Source organism: Rhinopithecus roxellana, chromosome 5 (assembly GCF_007565055.1).
Source record: "Rhinopithecus roxellana isolate Shanxi Qingling chromosome 5, ASM756505v1, whole genome shotgun sequence".
In the NCBI taxonomy this organism is placed as follows: domain Eukaryota; kingdom Metazoa; phylum Chordata; class Mammalia; order Primates; family Cercopithecidae; genus Rhinopithecus; species Rhinopithecus roxellana.
Window position 1 is genome coordinate 89,753,513 of NC_044553.1, and position 17,424 is coordinate 89,770,936.

Consider the following 17,424-nt stretch of genomic DNA (forward strand, 5'->3'; position numbering starts at 1 on the left):
AATCCATGTAAATATGATCATGGAACAAAAGGAGAGAAGATTCTCCAGAGTCTATCCTTGGAGACATTACTCATATGTTTCTTTGCTACCTCAAGAGAGGGGCTTTAACGGTGGGAACTTCAACGTAGATTGAAGGGAAGGTGGCAAACACATGCACACTATGGTGCAGAGATATTCCGTGGGTAGCAGGGCATTTATTAGCCTTTGAAGTCACACTACAAACTCTCACTCTGCCCATAGAGAGGTGCGACACAGCCTACATTGCAAAAGGTGGCATCCATACACCATTCTCCTTTCCTACACCCAGGATGAAGCTGATGGGCCACTGCCCTTTGCCTTTAGAATGACTTTAGCTGCCTTTTTTAACACAACATTCCAGGTAGCCGCTTCTCATTAACTGTAGTTGGTGACAGGGATGAAATAGACCCATTTGCCATTCCCAGTGTTGTTGAAGGCTTTGGAAGTAGGCAGGTTACAAAACGATTGAGTTTCTATTTCTTCCAATGTAAAAACAAGAAAATAATAATTAAAGAATTGTTGTAAGGTCTAGAGATAACATATGTAAGAGCACAGCAGACTCCATGGTACCTGGTACATAGTAGATGCTTAGTGACTCTAAATTGTCATTCTTACAAAGTTAATGCTGACAGGGTGGAATGCGTGATGCCACACCTCTGCATTATAAAGAAGTTGGGGATTGTGAAAGAAAGATGCTCTTGGCCTTTGCAGTCTGTCTTTATTTTGTGACTCTGCAGACACAAGTGTGTATGTTTCAGGTCTAAAAGGGTTGAGCAGCCGTCTTCAGAAACAGCCCAGGATGGCATCTCACTACCAATTGACTAGCTCTTGGCCAGCAAGTTAGGAAGATCAGGCCAGCTGAGCAGTCCGTCCCCAGAGTACTCCGGTTCTGGTTATGCTACTCACAGGCTGAAGGGCTGAAGAAAGTCCTTTATTCCAAGCCTAGTTCAATTTTCTATAAAACACATGTAATAATTCTGCTCTAGAGAGAGGGGTGGCAAATTGATGGACTCCCCGGGCATTGTTATCTGTTTTGAAAATGAAATCTATGATGAGCAGCACATGTATTTAAAGAACACTTTCCTTTGCAGAAAATGGAAATGGTTTAACTTCTTCACTTTGTTTCACTAGTTAGTTAGTGTGCATCTTCAATGTCTCTGCCTATGTTGTTATTTACTATGATATTGAAACTCCTAAGGACAAAGATGATATCTGCTTCATTTACTTTTTAGAGCATCCAGAAAAATGCCATGAACAAGTACATTTTTAATCCACTCATATGCTGTTATTGTAGATGGAAATATAAACTATATCCCATACTCCAAAAAGTATTTTGTTCTTATTTTAATCATTTAAGACCAAATATCTGATGAAACATCTCTATCAGAGCAGCACTGAATGTCCTTACAGTCAGAACAAATACATGCCTGTTGGTTTATTTTAATTTTAAAACATTAATATTGACTGACTCTCTATTACAAAAGTCTGCCCAATGTTGACTATGTGAAAAATGCTGAAAACCATATAAAATAAATGAAAAGTTTTCTTTAATTCCCATGCTGGAAGAGAATCACTTGGAACATCTTGGTATTTTTTCCTAAATGATTCATTTTAAGGTGATATTGATATCATCTAATTCTTAGCTAGTTTTAAGACTTTCAACATGTTTCTTCTCACTGTGATTTCCATCTTTTCAGGTAGTGGTCCTGCATTCTTTCCAGCAAGAATTATTGTTTTGTTATTTTTCAGTGTGTTGAAACATGTTGTCAGTTAAAGGAAAGGGTTTGCTATGAGCTGCTAGTCACTTACCCGTTTCAAAGGAAACTTGTGGTTACCATGAAGGAAAATTTAATCCATCTGCCACAATGCATTTGTTCTCTTGAGAACCAGGTGGAACTACCGCTGACTATTTCCTTAGGATTATGCCACCCACCAAGGTAACTTTCTGTTCCAGTAGGTGATGTGGAGAAACAAAACAACACCCTTTAAGTTAATCAGTTTTGGAAAATAGAGACTGGCTTTCTATTCCATGGCTTTGATGTGTTTAGCAGTTCCTGTAAGGATCTGCCTCTCTTTTGTTTTGATTGACAAGACCTTTTCTATATATTTGAGCAATCAAGCAGCCCAGTAACAGAAGGTAGAGACATTTACCCAGAGCAAACTTCTACCATTCATTGTGACTCCCTGAAATCTTAGTGCAAGTTTCAGCTCTAAAAGAAGCATTGGTTCCTGCAAGATTAGGTAAGTGCTTCTCCATATTTGTAACCTCATTCCAGAGGAGGGGAAGCCCAGAGAACTTGCTACAGCAAGGTCAGAAGTAGGAACTGTGAAAATAATGAATTCAGTGGGAGGTAAGGGTCCATGAATGCCATATCCTTTATACTTCAAAATCCAGGTGAGTTCTGTCTAGTGGGCCAAGCATGAAGGGGGTTGATTCTGGCTCCTGAAAGAGCATGGGGAATGACCAAGACCCAGAGAGGATGGACTTGACAGTGGATTGAGGTTATGTTTTAAATAACTCCTATGCTTTCCATCATTTGGATTTAAACTGAATGTTAAGTAGGTGCTGTTGCAGTGGAAGTCTAGAGCAGAAGCAATTTACAGTGAGTAAGACACATTTATGAATGGCCACCAACTCAGATGATAGATTTCATGATATTTTCTGCGTATCCATGTTTAGTGGTGAGTTGGTTTAGTAGCGATGCATATAGCAAATACTGTTATTAATATTTACCTCCCAAATCATTCCCCATCATGACACTGAAAATATAGTTTCGAGCAAAGTATGTAACATGGCACCCAAATACCCTGGACCTGAATAAAAACAATTTATATGTATTCATGTATTCTGTTGGATTATGAATTAGTTTTGGTGTTACTCATATTTTATGTTTATTTTGGAAAGACCACTGGGACAAACTTCTTCAGCACACAGGTCAACTGCAGCAGTTAAGTTACAATAAGGAAAAGCCTGAGAATGCACTTGGAGGGTGGGCATCTAGAGAGGGCCATGGAATCCACACTGGCACCAGTTACAGGAATCGCTGGATGCCTGTGTTGGAGTTTGTGGGCGTTTACAATTTCTGGGCTCATTTTCCCTGAAATGCTAGGAGCAAGGTCCCTTTGATAGTGACCAATGCATGGTTGGCTGTGCCATTGAGGGCAGCCAGATCTGTTAAACTCTGTCCTTTCCCTCTCTGGAAGAGCAGCATGAAGCTGGCGTTCCTCTTCCTCGGCCCCATGGCCCTCCTCCTTCTGGTTGGCTGTGGCTGTGTCCTTGGCACCTCCAGTGGGAACCTGCGCACCTTTGTGGGCTGTGCCGTGAGGGAGTTTACTTTCCTGGTCAAGAAGCCAGGCTGCAGGGGCCTTCGGATCACCACGGATGCTTGCTGGGGTCGCTGTGAGACCTGGGAGGTGAGTTGCTAAGATGTGCAGATGACAGTATCTTCTGGGCCAGCAGCTTGGGTCTGATTCTCAAGAGTTCACTTTTTAAATGATATGAGGTGGAGCTGGGACATCTGCCCTTTCCTGTGGATTTAAAAAACCAAAACAAAACTGTGATTGGCATCTTCCAAAAGTGATTTGAAAAGCATGATGTTGCCCCTCTAACAAAACATTGATAAGATTAAGAATTTGGTTTACATTGTGTCTGTGTATCTGGGAATCATCTCTGGGAGGTCATGATGTACTGTTCTACCCATTTTACAGATAACATGGAGGGATTCAAGGGAGAGTGTCTGCAAAGTCACAGAGAGTGTCAGTGTAAAGCTGGAAATCAATTTGTGGTTCAAGCTTGTGACCCAAACTCTTCCCTGTGTTCCTTCATTTTGGGTAAATTAGCCAGTTTCCAAGAAAGAGGCCCTGAGCTGAAGGGTGAGAATTGGTCCCAGACCCCTTCACTGCCTCTTCTGCAGCCCTGTTCCTCTTGAAGTCCCTGGGAGCCCTCTGGGGTTATCACTGACGGATCCATTAAGTTCCTTCATGTTCAATGATACCTGGCCTTTTTAGAGACATTTAATTTAAAGTGGGGATAACACTCTCAAACAAAGTTAAAAATCCTATTGGGTGGCCGGGCGCGGTGGCTCAAGCCTGTAATCCCAGCACTTTGGGAGGCCGAGACGGGTGGATCACGAGGTCAGGAGATTGAGACCATCCTGGCTAACACCGTGAAACCCCGTCTCTACTAAAAAATACAAAAAACTAGCCGGGCAAGGTGGGGGCGCCTGTAGTCCCAGCTACTCGGGAGGCTGAGGCAGGAGAATGGCGTAAACCCCGGAGGTGGAGCTTGCAGTGAGCTGAGATCCGGCCACTGCACTCCAGCCTGGGCGATAGAGCGAGACTCCGTCTCAAAAAAAAAAAAAAAAAAAAAAAAAATCCTATTGGGCTAAGAGGAGCTGTCTGAGTGGTGAAGAGGAAGAGAGCTATTCAGCACCCCAGCAGATCACACTCCGTAGTGACTGTGGGCTCTTCCCCCTGAGGCCCACCCACTTGGTAACTGATGAGTTGCTAGCTCTGATCTTGTCACTCCCTGACCCCAAAACCTTGAATGTCCACACACTACTACAGATTCAATTACCAACTTTCAAAGTCCTCAGCAATATGGCGTCTGCCTGCTTTCCTGAAGACAATACATTTTCTTACTCTGGCCTTGGTAAGTGACTTTCAAGGGTTTTGTCAAATAGCCCTCATGGATCTCATTTTGGTCCTTTCCTGATATCCCTTCTCCTTCTCATCTGTCATTATCATATTTATTCCTGATGCCCATCTGCAGTGCCAGCTCCTTTTCTGGGCCTTTTTTGACTTGCAGGTAAGCCCTTGACTATGCTCTACTTTTTGTCTTACTTCTTCCCCCACCACACTCGTTAAATATTTTGAGGACAGAGGTTCATTCTTATAACTTTCACAGCTTTTGTCAAGGTGTCGTGTATGAACAAGGTATTCAATACACATTTGTTGGTTGACTGGGATGGACCTCTCCCTGGAGCTGTAGATCCTCCAGCCTAATGGAAGGCCATTTAGAAGGGTACCTGCACTGTGAGTGGACACTGCCATTGGGAACAATAGCCTTCTCTTCAGGGACCCAGAGGGTGGCCTGCTCTTGCTTAGGTACAATTAACAGCCCTATGAATGGAATTGGGTCATAGTGATGAAATCTCTAAATTGGATGAAACGACTCCATCAAAGTAGTTTTCTTTTTGCCTCATTCAGGGACTGAGCCCTACTAGCCAAATGAAAATCGGGTTTTGCTAAGTAGACTTTGCCTGTCAATTGGCAGTAAATTCACTTGGGGCACTTGGCGCCTCCTCCTGTTCAGGGACTGGTGTCTGGGCTATTTGAAGCCCTCTCTGTGCCGAATCCTCAAACTCCTGCTTCCCCTCAATTTGGCCCATCTTCTCTTCTTTTTAAAAACTGATGAATGTGTTTAATCGGATCATGGTCACCCATAGGAGGTCAGGAACTGTGCTCTCACTGGAAAAACGGAAGCACCAAAACCATTAAAGGACAAGATTGTCTCTGATCTTAGCCAGCTTTCATTCATGTCTTGACTGTATTATGAAAAGGGAGGTTACCTATAGAAAATAAATAAAAGAATGAGGTTCATTTTCCCAGCAATCTGAAAGTTTCTGAGATATAAAGCCCTTGATTTTTTTGGGGGAGGGAACTTAACTGAAAGCATGTCTGAAGGATGTTCATGACGACAGATTGGCTGGATTTACATTTGAAGGTGGAGCTGTTGTTGAAAATAGCTATTCCTCATAATCTGCATATAGCGTTGCCAGATTTAGCAAACAAACAGACAAACAAAATAAAACAAAGCAACCAATACCCTCCCCAGAAAAACCCAAACTGAAATGAAACCAGAAAACCAGAAAGCCCAGGTAAATTTGAATTTCAGAAAAGCAACAAATAAATTTTTAGCATAAGTCTGTCTGTTTTATATAGTATTTGGGACAGACTTATACTAAAAAAATATGTATCTGAAATTTAATGTTTTTTTTTTTTTTGAGACAGAGTCTCACTCTGTCACCCAGGCTGGAGTGCAGTGGCGCAATCTCGGCTCACTGCAAGCTCCGACTCCTGGGTTCTGGCCATTCTCCTGCCTCAGCCTCCCGAGTAGCTGGGACTACAGGCGCCCGTCACCACGCCTGGCTAATATTTTTGTTTTCTGTATTTTTAGTAGAGACGGGGTTTCACCATGTTAGGATTGAAATTTAAATTTTTTGAGGTGTCTGGTCTGCCTAGGTTCCCAGAGTACCAATGGTAAGAAGACATAAAGCAAATATGGAGGGTAGGAGAAAACAGTCGAGGACAAATTCAGCTTCTTTGGTCCTTGTCAAAGGCAAGGCTGGCTGGGCGCGGTGGTTCATGCCTGTAATCCCAGCACTTTGGGAGGCAAAGGTGGGCGGATGGCGAGGTCAGGAGATAGAGACCAGCCTGGCCAATATGGTGAAACCCCGTCTCTACTAAAAATACAAAAATTAACCGGGCATGGTGGCACGTGCCTGTAGTCCCAGGAACTCGGGAGGCTGAGGCAGAAGAATTGCTGGAACCCGGAAGGTGGAGGTTACAGTGAGCTGAGATCACGCCAGTGTACTACTACTCCAGCCTGGGTGACAGAGTGAGACTCCATCTCAAAAAAAAAAAAAAAAAAAAAAAAGGTAAGTTTGCTATTTTCATGACATTCATGCAAGAACTTCATCTTGAGTTACATATTCTTTTTTGCCTAGAACAAAGAAGAACAAAAAAGCAAAGGTACTGTCTTTTGAAAGCTTGTTATTATTTTCATTATTACTTCCTTATAATAATTGCACTAATAAGAACAATGGATTACATTTATTGAACACTTACTTTGTGCTAGACATTGTGAATTGCATATACCATCTTACTTTGTCTCTCAAACAATGGTGGGAGGTAGATATTTTGCTTTACAGAGGAGGAAACTGAGTCTTCAGGAAGTTAAGTGGATTTTCCAAGGTCTCCAGCAAGTGGCAGAACAGGGACTCAAGCTCCATAGTTCTGACTGCAGGGCTCGAGATTTTAACACCGGCTAGGTGCTGCCATTTTTTCTGATCTATGTGTTCTGTTTATCAAAATTATCTTTGAAATTAAGATTTATAAAAGGTGAAGAAAGGAAATGAATCTTTTGATGATCAGAACAGTGCACAGAGTACTCGGGAACCTGTCTTGTAATGTTTTCTGTCATTGATTCAATGACAAATAGTTATTGAAACCCTCCCGGGGTCTGTTTTAGGTACGGGAGGCACAGCGGGCAAAAATCTCTGTCCTAAAAGAGCTTACTTTCTAGAGTGGGAGGAATTATCACACAAATGAAAGAAAGGTAGACTATGTCATGTGGTATTGATCAGTGCTATGGTGAAAAATAAAGCAGGATGGAGAATGGGAAGTTTCTGGGCATGGAAATGGAATGTTGCAATTTTAAATAGGATGGTTGGGAAATGCTTCCCTGAGAGGGTGACATTCTAACAAAAACTAAAGGTTGGTGAAGGAGTGAATCATACGGGAGAAGAATGTTCCAGGCAGAAGGAACAGTAAGTGCAAAGGCCCTGAGCTGGGACTGTTCCTGCTGGGTGGGAGGAACAATAAGGAGACCGCTGTGAGCCTAGTGAGGAAGTCAGTGGGGTGGGAATGGTTGCAGGCATTTCAGAAGGTAGAGGTGTAGTGAAGGTGATGTAGTTCTTGAAGGTGATCATAAGGTCTTTGATTTTTGCTCTGAGTGAGATGGGAAATACTGGGGCTTTGGGCAGAGGAGTAATATGATCTGACCTATGTTTAAACAGGATCAGTCAGGGCTGCTGTGTTGCAAATAGATTGTAGGGAGTAAAAATGGAAGAGGGGAGACCAGTTAGAAGGTGTTTGCAATGACCAAGATGATTCATTTGCTGACTACACATGGAGCACTTGCTGTGTGCCATGATCTCTCCTGGGAGCTTAGGATATGGTCTTGAATGAAATCAGCTTATTGCTTTCAGGAGTTTGTTTTTTACTGGGAGACGATAGAGCAACAAGCAAATCAATGAATAACAATTTCTGATAGTGATAAATGATACTAAAAAACTGAAACAAGATCATACGTTCTAATGAATTCCCTGTTTTCTATCTGTGGGGACAGAAACCCATTCTGGAACCCCCCTATATTGAAGCCCATCATCGAGTCTGTACCTACAACGAGACCAAACAGGTGACCGTCAAGCTGCCCAACTGTGCCCCGGGAGTCGACCCCTTCTACACCTATCCCGTGGCCGTCCGCTGTGACTGTGGAACCTGCTCCACTGCCACCACGGAGTGTGAGACCATCTGAGGCCTGCATGGTCTGCAGAGCGCAGCTAGCGGTCTCAGCCTCACAGACCCACCTGTGTGAGCAGCACATGCAGTTATACTTCCTGGATGCAAGACTGTTTAATTTCGACCATACCCATGGAGGAGGTTACCTGTTGACCCTTAGGTCCAACTCAGGCAAAAGGCCCAAATGCAGCCTACTGATGCTAAAAATTCGAAACAATATTCATGCCTTCACCAAAATAATTTCTCCAGTTCACACACCTGCAAATTAATTTTTCTTTGCCTTGAGTCTTGGAACATAATTTGTGTATCACAATCCTCCCCCAATTTGGACTTATAATATGCTAATGATTTAAACACATTGGATGTAATTAGAAAATGGGGCTGGAAAGTCTTTAAATTCTCATGTTCTATTTAACCACTGATCTCCAACCGGATTTATGATTAAAGGGCTAGAAATGAACAAAACCCATGTACTAGTCTTCCTCACCCCCAAGGAATTCCAACTGCAAGCTTCTTTAGGGAAAATGCTCCCTTCCCCTTTTAACTGAGCAGTTGTCTACACAAGAAATAAGACTGTTCAGATACACAAAGAGAGCAGCTTCAATGAAAAGATGTTTGGATTTGGATAATTATTTTCCCTAGCAAAATTCCCTAAACTCCCTTAAGAGCCTTAATAAAGAGGCTATGGTGGGATTAAAAGAAAAAAAAAAAAAAACCCCAGAAATAAAATATGTAACTAATAGCTATCTCATTTAGCCTTAAAAAGTTATTAAACTAAACTCACGTTTTAGAGTATGATGTTCTCCCAAAGCTATGGCAAAATGGCCAATCACAAGTATTCTTCCCGATTTATCATATTTTAAATTTAAGTTGTAACTTACTAAACTCAGTAATTTTACATGCTTTTAGGGGTAAAACTGCATCACTGGCTCAGAGGAAAAAGTCTGTGATTTTCTAGCTCCTGCCCTCTCTAAAATCTTACAGTAGCTAATTCTGTGGCTGGAAAAAACCTCCAGAACTCTAATGTTATGCAAATGTCTTTAATTCTGGCATTTTTGGGGTTGAATTTAACCTTGTTCCTTTTTCATAATGTGCCAGGAAAACCTATATTAATGCCAATAAAGCATGTCCTCTGTCTTTTGAATTCATGACAACTTTCAAGAAAGTCTTTTTAATTTTTAGTACTCTTGGAATAACAGTGAGAAGCACACCTCAAATAAACTACAAGGTTATTTTTACTTAAGCATTAATTTGGCACGTCATGTTTAGTAAGGGACACAGACAGATGACTCTGTAGCATGAGTCCCAGCGGTGGCACAAATGCATAGACATAGCCCTGGGAGCCAGGAGTCCTTCTTGAATAAGAATTCAACGAGTCCCCCTAAAACACAGTAAAGCAAATGTTGAGATTGACAGTCAAGTACTGGTATGCGGGGTGAACATCTGGGAACAAAGGGCAGGAGCGAAAGTCACCCAACCTTTAGCAGATGTGTTGGTAGGAAAGGAAGTCACTGTAACGTAAGAAAAAGGCAAGTACTTGGGGTCTCTCCTGGAGCAGTGGGTGATGATTAGGGATGAATCCTGGGTGGTGCCACTCAAGTGTTTTCAACCCACCCCTAAAGACTTTCCTCAGAATTTTCTGAGGCACAAAGGGCTTGTCAGGATTTGAGAAAAGATGACCACAGCATGAATAAGGGTCCTGGCAGGAAACCAGTGATCTATTGCAGTGGGATACGGAAGAGATGATTTATAAATGTGTGAGCAGAATTAAGGAAACCAATAAGTGGGGATGAAACAGATCTGGTTCAGCAGCAATGGACAACCCTAGGCTGAAGGAGCGAGAGGAGGGAGTGATTGTCAGACCCCAGAGAGAACTGTGGGAGTGAGATCCACGACAGGAGCTGCAGCCTTTGCTAGGAGGATGCAGCCCTTCCCAAACTGAGACCTGGTAGGGAGGGAGGTGGGGGAGCAGACACCCATCCTCACTCTCCTCCCTGGTCTTCTGTTGAATTAAACGGGAATCAAGCGGGGTGTGGTGGCTCATTCCTGTAATCCTAGCACTTTGGGAGCCCGAGGTGGAAGAATTACAACATGGTGAGACCCTGTCTCTTCAAAAAATAAAAATAAAAAATTAGCTGGGTATGGTGGTGTGCACCTGTACTCCCAACTACTCAGGGGGCTGAGGTGGGAGGATCCCTTGAGACTGGGAGGTCAAGGCTGCAAATGAGCTGTGATCGTGCCACTGCACGTCAGCCTGAATGACAGAGCAAGACCCCATCTCTAAAAAAAAAAAAAAAAGAAAAAGAAAAAGAAAAAGAAAAAAACAAAAACAAAACAAAACAAAACAAAAAAAAAACCACGTGGGAATCAAATGGGAAAGCAGAGAGTGAGAAAACCTATTGATTCCGTCCATAAATGTTGGCCTGCTAGGCACTAAGTTGAAGAAAGGTAGAGAGTGGATTTAAGGGGCCAAATGAATAAACTCCAGCTTAGCTGTCTTTTGGGAAGCTCAGCTTGAATGCAGGAGGTAGCATGCTGTAGCTTCACAATTACAGTCATGGGTCACTTAACAAGGGTACATTATGAGAAATGCATCATTAGGTAATTCTGTCATTGTGAGAACATCATAGTGTAATTACACAAACCTGGACGGTATAGCCTACTACATAGCTAAGTATAGCTTTTCGCTGCTAGGCTACAAATCTGTACAGCAGATTACTATACTGAATGCTGTAGGCAACTGTAAAACAATGGTAGGTATTTGTGTATCTAAACATAGAACAAGTACAGAAAAAATATAATCTTATGGGACCACCACCATATGTGCCGTCTGCCATTGACCAAAATATTGTGCAGTTCATGACTGTACTGACTGCCTTGTAGTAAATCGATCTGGAATACACATGGGAAGGCATGCACTGGCTAATACAATAATATTTGGGAGATATTGAAGACCATGTAATTATAAGGACTGTGGGATTAGTTGGTGGTTAAGTGCAATAAAAGCCCTCAGGCATGATATGAAAGCTGATTTGAAGAGACTGTCTTCGAATGCAGCTGAAGGACAGACTGTGCTGAAAATTAGGCCTAATATCTAATTGACAAAGCAGCTGAATTAATAAAAGGGCTGAATTTACTACTCTGGCAAGTCTCCTATACTTAAGTCAAGGTCCTAATAGGGAAAAAGTGAGACATAGAGACCTGGAATGGGAACAGTTAGGTGGATGACGGACTCGAGGTTTCCCTGCAGATGAACGTCCTGCCTCCTCCTGGCTAGTGGAGAGCATACTCCCCTTGCTTGGAGACCATGCCGAGGAGGATGCTTTACATGATGATGCTCGCCCTCCTCAAATATTGCCTACACCCCCGTATTATTCTAGATGGTTAATTATGGTCAAGTCTCAGGATGATCTGGCTGGGGAGGGGCTTGCTCTGAGGTGGGAGGAACAAGCATCTCCCCTGAAGGAGCTTCAGGATTTGACAATGTAAACCAGGAGGAATTGGTAAAGTGTGCTTAGCAATGGATCTCGGGGGTTTAGACAGGGATATGGCGGGTGGGGTGCCAGAATATAAGACTGGATAAGAAGATTTCATCCATATGCAGGCATTATGAGAATATAATGTAATCAAAAGGACACCTGGCTCTGGTCCCAGTGTGCTGTTGGGATGTGTCCTTCAAGAGTGGGGAAAATGGTGGCTTGCATTAATGAAAAGAAGATGCCAGAACTGTCCTGGCAGAGTACTGAGGAACAAAAGGCACTGAGAGGTGGGCCTGCCAGAATGGATTTATTACGTAAGACCAGAGAACTCGCCAGTTGGCTGTTCTAGTGGTTTAGTGGCCATTTCTTTTACAAAGCAACAAAGAATGACTAGTGAGGGGCACATCTCAGAAAAGTTCAATCGTCGCTGTCCTTTCTAGCCTGAGGTTGATGCCTGGGGAAGCTGCTGTGGAACTGGGCTTCCTGGTGTCAGCGTAGGTGATAGGGATCTAGGACAACAGGGACCAGGTGGCAACATACAGCTGTAAGAGACAAGGTGGGCATAATTGTTCTAACAGATAGCAAAGCTGCAGTGGCCACCAGAGGGCTCTGATCTGCAGATCTGTGTGCTAATAGTTCATGATATTCAAACAATTTCCTCAATAGATCTATGTTATAATCAGAGAATTTATTAGTGAAAAAGAGGAGAACCTCTATCAGGATTTATACTGTGCTAAACTTGAATCTTTTTCAAGTCTCCCTTTTCCTTTCTCCCTCCTTTCCACAAATATTTATTAACTTAAATTGTGTCAAGGTACTGTGTTTGGAAAATAACAAAACTATATTGTTACTATTTATGGATCTCTTACTATAAGCAGAATCCTTTATATTAACACTTCTTAGTTATTGTATTAACTATGCTAGTAAGCATTGTCATTGTCATTATACCATTAGCATTTTACAGATGATGAAATAGAAGCTCAGAGAGGTCAAATAACTTGTCCAAGGTCACACAGCTAGTAAGTAACACATGCTAGGTTTCTTTGAATCAGAACCAAACGTTTTCCACTAGAGCACAGTGCCTTTTTGGAATCCTCCTTACAAGTCATTCCTGCTTGGAGAAGTCTTTAAGTTTATCGTCCGACCATCTCTTACCACATTGATTAGCATTTCTGCCATCTTTCCTGGAGGTGGCTCCATGCAAGGTCGGGCTGTTTTATGGAGACTGGAACTTTTCTCTGGGTTTCCCGTATAACCTCTAGGAAGATAGTGTTTTGCTATAGCTTAAATGAAAGCTTACCATGGAAGAGACTGAGGGAGAAAAAGCAGAGCCTCGAAGGGAAATTCAAAGAGACTGTTGTGGAACTGAGGGATGTATGTTCTAAACTTTTTTCCTAGGCATGTGAGGAGTGGTGCAGGGGAATTGACTCTGGTGCATAAACTAACTCTCAGCAACTCCTTACTCTTGGAAATGTGTTTATTTTTTATTCTTCCGTAAGTTATTGGAGTACAGGCGATATTTGGTTATATGTTTAAGTTCTTTAGTGGTGATTTGTAAGATTTTGGTGCACCCATCACCTGAGCAGTATACACTGCACCATATTTGTAGTCTTCTATCCCTTGCTCCCCTCCCACTCTTCCCCCAAAGCCCCCAAAGCCTATTGCATCATTCTTATGCTTTTGCATCCTCATAGCTTAGCTCCCACATTTCAGTGAGAACATACGATGTTTGGTTTTCCTTTCGTGAGTTACTTCACTTAGAAAAATAGTCTTCAATCTCATCCAGGTCACTGCAAATACTGTTAATTCATTCCTTTTTATGGCTGTGTAATATTCCATTGTATATATATACCACAGTTGCTTTATCCACTTGTTGGTTGATGGGCATTTTGGTTGGTTCCACAATTTTGCAATTGTGAATTGGGCCACCATAAAAATGTGTTTGCAAATATCTTTTTTGAATAATGACTTCTTTTCCTCTGGGTAAATACCCAGTAGTGGGATTGCTGGATCCAATGGTAGTTCTACTTTTAGATCTTTAAATAATCTCCACACTGTTTTCCTTAGAGGCTGTACTAGTTTACATTCCCACCAGCAGTGTAGAAGTGTTCCCTGTTCACTGCATCCACACCAACATCTACTGTTTTTTTTTTGATTTTTTGATTATAGCCATTCTTGCAGGAGTGTGATGGTATCACATTGTGGTTTTGATATGCATTTCCCTGCTCATTAGTGATGTTGAGCATTTTTTCATGTTTGTTACCCATTTGTATATCTTCTTTTGAGAATTGTCTATTCATGTCCTTAGCCCACTTTTTGATGGGATTATTTGTTTTTTTTCGTACTGATTTGTTTGAGTTTGCTGTAGATTCTGGATTGGTCCTTTGTCAGAGGTATAGATTGTAAAGATTTTCTCCCACTCTGTGGGTTGTCTGTTGACTCTGCTGACTGTTCCTTTTGCTGTGGAAAAGCGCTTTAGTTTAATTAGGTCCCAGCTATTTATCTTTGTTTTTATTGCATTTGCTTTTGGGTTCTTGGTCATGAAATCCTTGCCTAAACCAACGTCTAGATGGGATTTTCCAATGTTATCTTGTAGAATTTTTATAGTTTCAGGTCTTAGGTTTAAGTCCTTAATCCATCTTCAGTTGATTTTTGTGTGAGATAAGGATCCAGTTTCATTCTCCTACATTTGACTAGCCAATTATCCCAGCACTATTTGTTGAAAAGGGTGTCCTTTCTCCACTTTATGTTTTTGTTTGCTTTGTTGAAGGTCAGTTGGCTGTAAGTACTTGGGTTTATTTCTGGGTTCTCTATTCTGTCCTCTTGGTTTTTGTGCCTATTCTTGTGTCAGTACCATGCTGTTTTGGTGACTATGGCCTTACAGTGGAGTTTGAAATCAGATAGTGTGATGCCTCCAGATTTGTTCTTTTTGCTTATTCTTGCTTTGGCTATGCGGGCTCTTTTTTGGTTCCATATGAATTTTAGAATTGTTTTTTCTCATTCTGTGAAGAGTGATGGTGGTATTTTGATGGGGATTGCATTGAATTTGTACATTGCTTTTGGCAGTATGGTCATTTTCACACTATTGATTCTACCCATCCGTGAGCATGGGATGTTTCCATTTTTTTTGTGTCATCTATGATTTCTTTCAGCAGCGTTTTGTAGATTTCCTTGTAGAGGTCTTTCAAATCCTTTGAAAGTTAAATTGAAACAAAAAGAAATATAAAAGATAAATGAAACAAAAAGCTGGTTCTTTGGAAAGACAAATAAAATTGATAGACCATTAGCAAGATTAACCAGGAAGGAAGAGAAAAAATCCGAATAACCTCACTAAGAAACGAAACAGGAGATACTACAACTGACACCACTGAAATACAAAAGATCATTCAAGGCTACTATGAACACCTTTACTCACATAAACTAGAAAACCTAGAACAGATGGATAAATACCTGGAAAAATACAACCCTCCTAGGTAAATCACCGAAGAATTAGATACCCTGAACCCAAGGTATATACCCAGGAATATACCCAGCTATATTCCTGAGTTTTCTTCCTTTCTTTCTTGTTTTTTTCTTTTGCAGCTATTGTAAAAGGGGTTGAGTTTTTTTATTTGATTCTCTGCTTGGTCGCTGTTGGTGTATAGAAGAGCTACTGACTTGTGTACATTAATCTTGTATCTGGAAACTTTGCTGAATTATTTTATCAATTCTAGGAGCTTTCTGGAGGAGAACTTAGGGTTTTCGAGGTAAACGATCATATCTTCAGCAAACAGTGACAGTTGGACTTCCTCTTTACCGATTTGGATGCCCTTTATTTCTTTCTATTGTCTGATTGCTCTGGCTAGGACTTCCAGTGCTCTGTTGAAGAGAAGTGGTGAAAGTGGGTATCTTTGTCTTTTTCCAGTTCTCAGAGGGACAGGTTTCAACTTTTCCCCATTCAGTATTATGTTGGCTGTGAGTTTGTCATAGATGGCTTTTATTACATTAAGGTATGTCCCCTTTATGACGACTTTACTGAGAGTTTTAATTGTAAAGTGATACTGGATTTCGTTGAATGCTTTTTCTGCATCTTTTGAGATGATCATGTGATTTTTGTTTTTAATTCTGTTTATGTGGTGTATCACATTTATTGGCTTGTGTATGTTAAATCATCCCTGGCATGAAACCCACTTGATCATTGTGGATTATCTTTTTGATAATCTTTTTGTTGTTGGATTCAGTTAGCAAGTATTTTGTTAAGGATCTTAGCATCTATGTTCATCAAGGATATCGGTCTATAGTTTTGTTTTTTGGTTAGGTCCTTTCCTGGTTTTTGTATGAGGGTGATGCTGGCTTCATAGAATGAATTAGGGAGGGTTCCTTCTTTCTCTATCTTGTGGAATACTGTCAAAAGAATTGGTACCAATTTTTTGAATGTCTGGTAGAATTCTGCTGTGAATCCATTTGGTCCTGTACTTTTTTTGTTGGTAATTTTTAAATTACCATTTCAAACTTCCTGCTTGTTATTGGTCTGTTCAGGGTATCTAATTCTTCGGTGATTTACCTAGGAGAGTTGTATTTTTCCAGGTATTTATCCATCTGTTCTAGGTTTTCTAGTTTATGTGAGTAAAGGTGTTCGTAGTAGCCTTGAATGATCTTTTGTATTTCAGTGGTGTCAGTTGTAATATCTCCTGTTTTGTTTCTTAGTGAGGTTATTCGGATTTTTTCTGTTCCTTCTTGGTTAATCTTGCTAATGTTCTATCAATTTTCTTTGTTTTTTCAAAGAACCAGCTTTTTTTTTTTTTTTTTTTTTTGAGGTGGAGTCTCGCTCTGTCCCCCGGACTGGAGTGCAGTGGCCGGATCTCAGCTCACTGCAAGCTCCGCCTCCCGGGTTTACGCCATTCTCCTGCCTCAGCCTCCCGAGGAGCTGGGACTACAGGCGCCCGCCACCTCGCCCGGCTAGTTTTTGTATTTTTTTTTTTTTTAAGTAGAGATGGGGTTTCACCGTGTTAGCCAGGATGGTCTCGATCTCCTGACCTCGTGATCCGCCCGTCTCGGCCTCCCAAAGTGCTGGGATTACAGGCTTGAGCCACCGCGCCCGGCCTAGAACCAGCTTTTTGTTTCATTTATCTTTTATATTTATTTTTGTTTCAATTTAACTTAGTTCTGCTCCGGCCTTGGTTCTTTCCTTTCTTCTGCTGGATTTGGGTTTGGTTTGTTCTTGTTTCTCTAGTTCCTTGAGGTGTGACCTCAGAATGTCAGTTTGTGCTCTTTCAGTCTTTTTGATGTAGGCATTTAGGGCTATGAACTTTCCTCTTAGCACTGCCTTTGCTGTATCCCAGAGGTTTTGATAGGTTGTGTCATTACTGTCGTTCAGTTTGAAGAATTTTTAAATTTCAATCTTGATTTCGTTTTTGACCCAATGCTCATTCAGGAGCAGGTTATTTAATTTCCATGTATTTTCATGGTTTTGAAGCTTCCTTTTGAATTGATTTCCAGTTTTATTCCACTGTGGTCTGGGAGAGTGCTTGATATAATTTCAATTTTCTTAAATTTATTGAGGCTTGTTTTATGGCCTATCATATGGTCGATCTTGGAGAAAGGTCCATGCACTGTTGAATGGAATGTATATTCTGTGGTTATT

General features: G+C 41.4%; 2 protein-coding genes across 2 annotated transcripts in view; one reads left to right on the top strand and one right to left on the bottom strand.

Annotated features, from left to right (window-relative positions):
• Nucleotides 1–2,147: 2,147 nt before the first annotated feature.
• GPHB5 (glycoprotein hormone subunit beta 5) lies at nucleotides 2,148–8,455 on the top strand. Its single transcript, XM_010378101.2, has 3 exons — nucleotides 2,148–2,259; nucleotides 3,228–3,432; nucleotides 8,150–8,455. The coding sequence occupies exons 2-3, from the start codon at nucleotides 3,229–3,231 to the stop codon at nucleotides 8,336–8,338; spliced, it is 393 nt and encodes a 130-aa protein (XP_010376403.1). The 5' UTR covers nucleotides 2,148–2,259; nucleotide 3,228; the 3' UTR covers nucleotides 8,339–8,455.
• The window catches only part of RHOJ (ras homolog family member J), a 128,102-nt gene continuing 114,066 nt past the window's right edge, over nucleotides 3,389–17,424 (bottom strand). Inside the window, exon 5 of the mRNA XM_030931458.1 lies at nucleotides 3,389–3,546. Coding sequence (XP_030787318.1) covers nucleotides 3,508–3,546 — 39 coding nt within the window. The 3' untranslated portion in view covers nucleotides 3,389–3,507. The remainder of the gene's footprint in view (nucleotides 3,547–17,424) is intronic.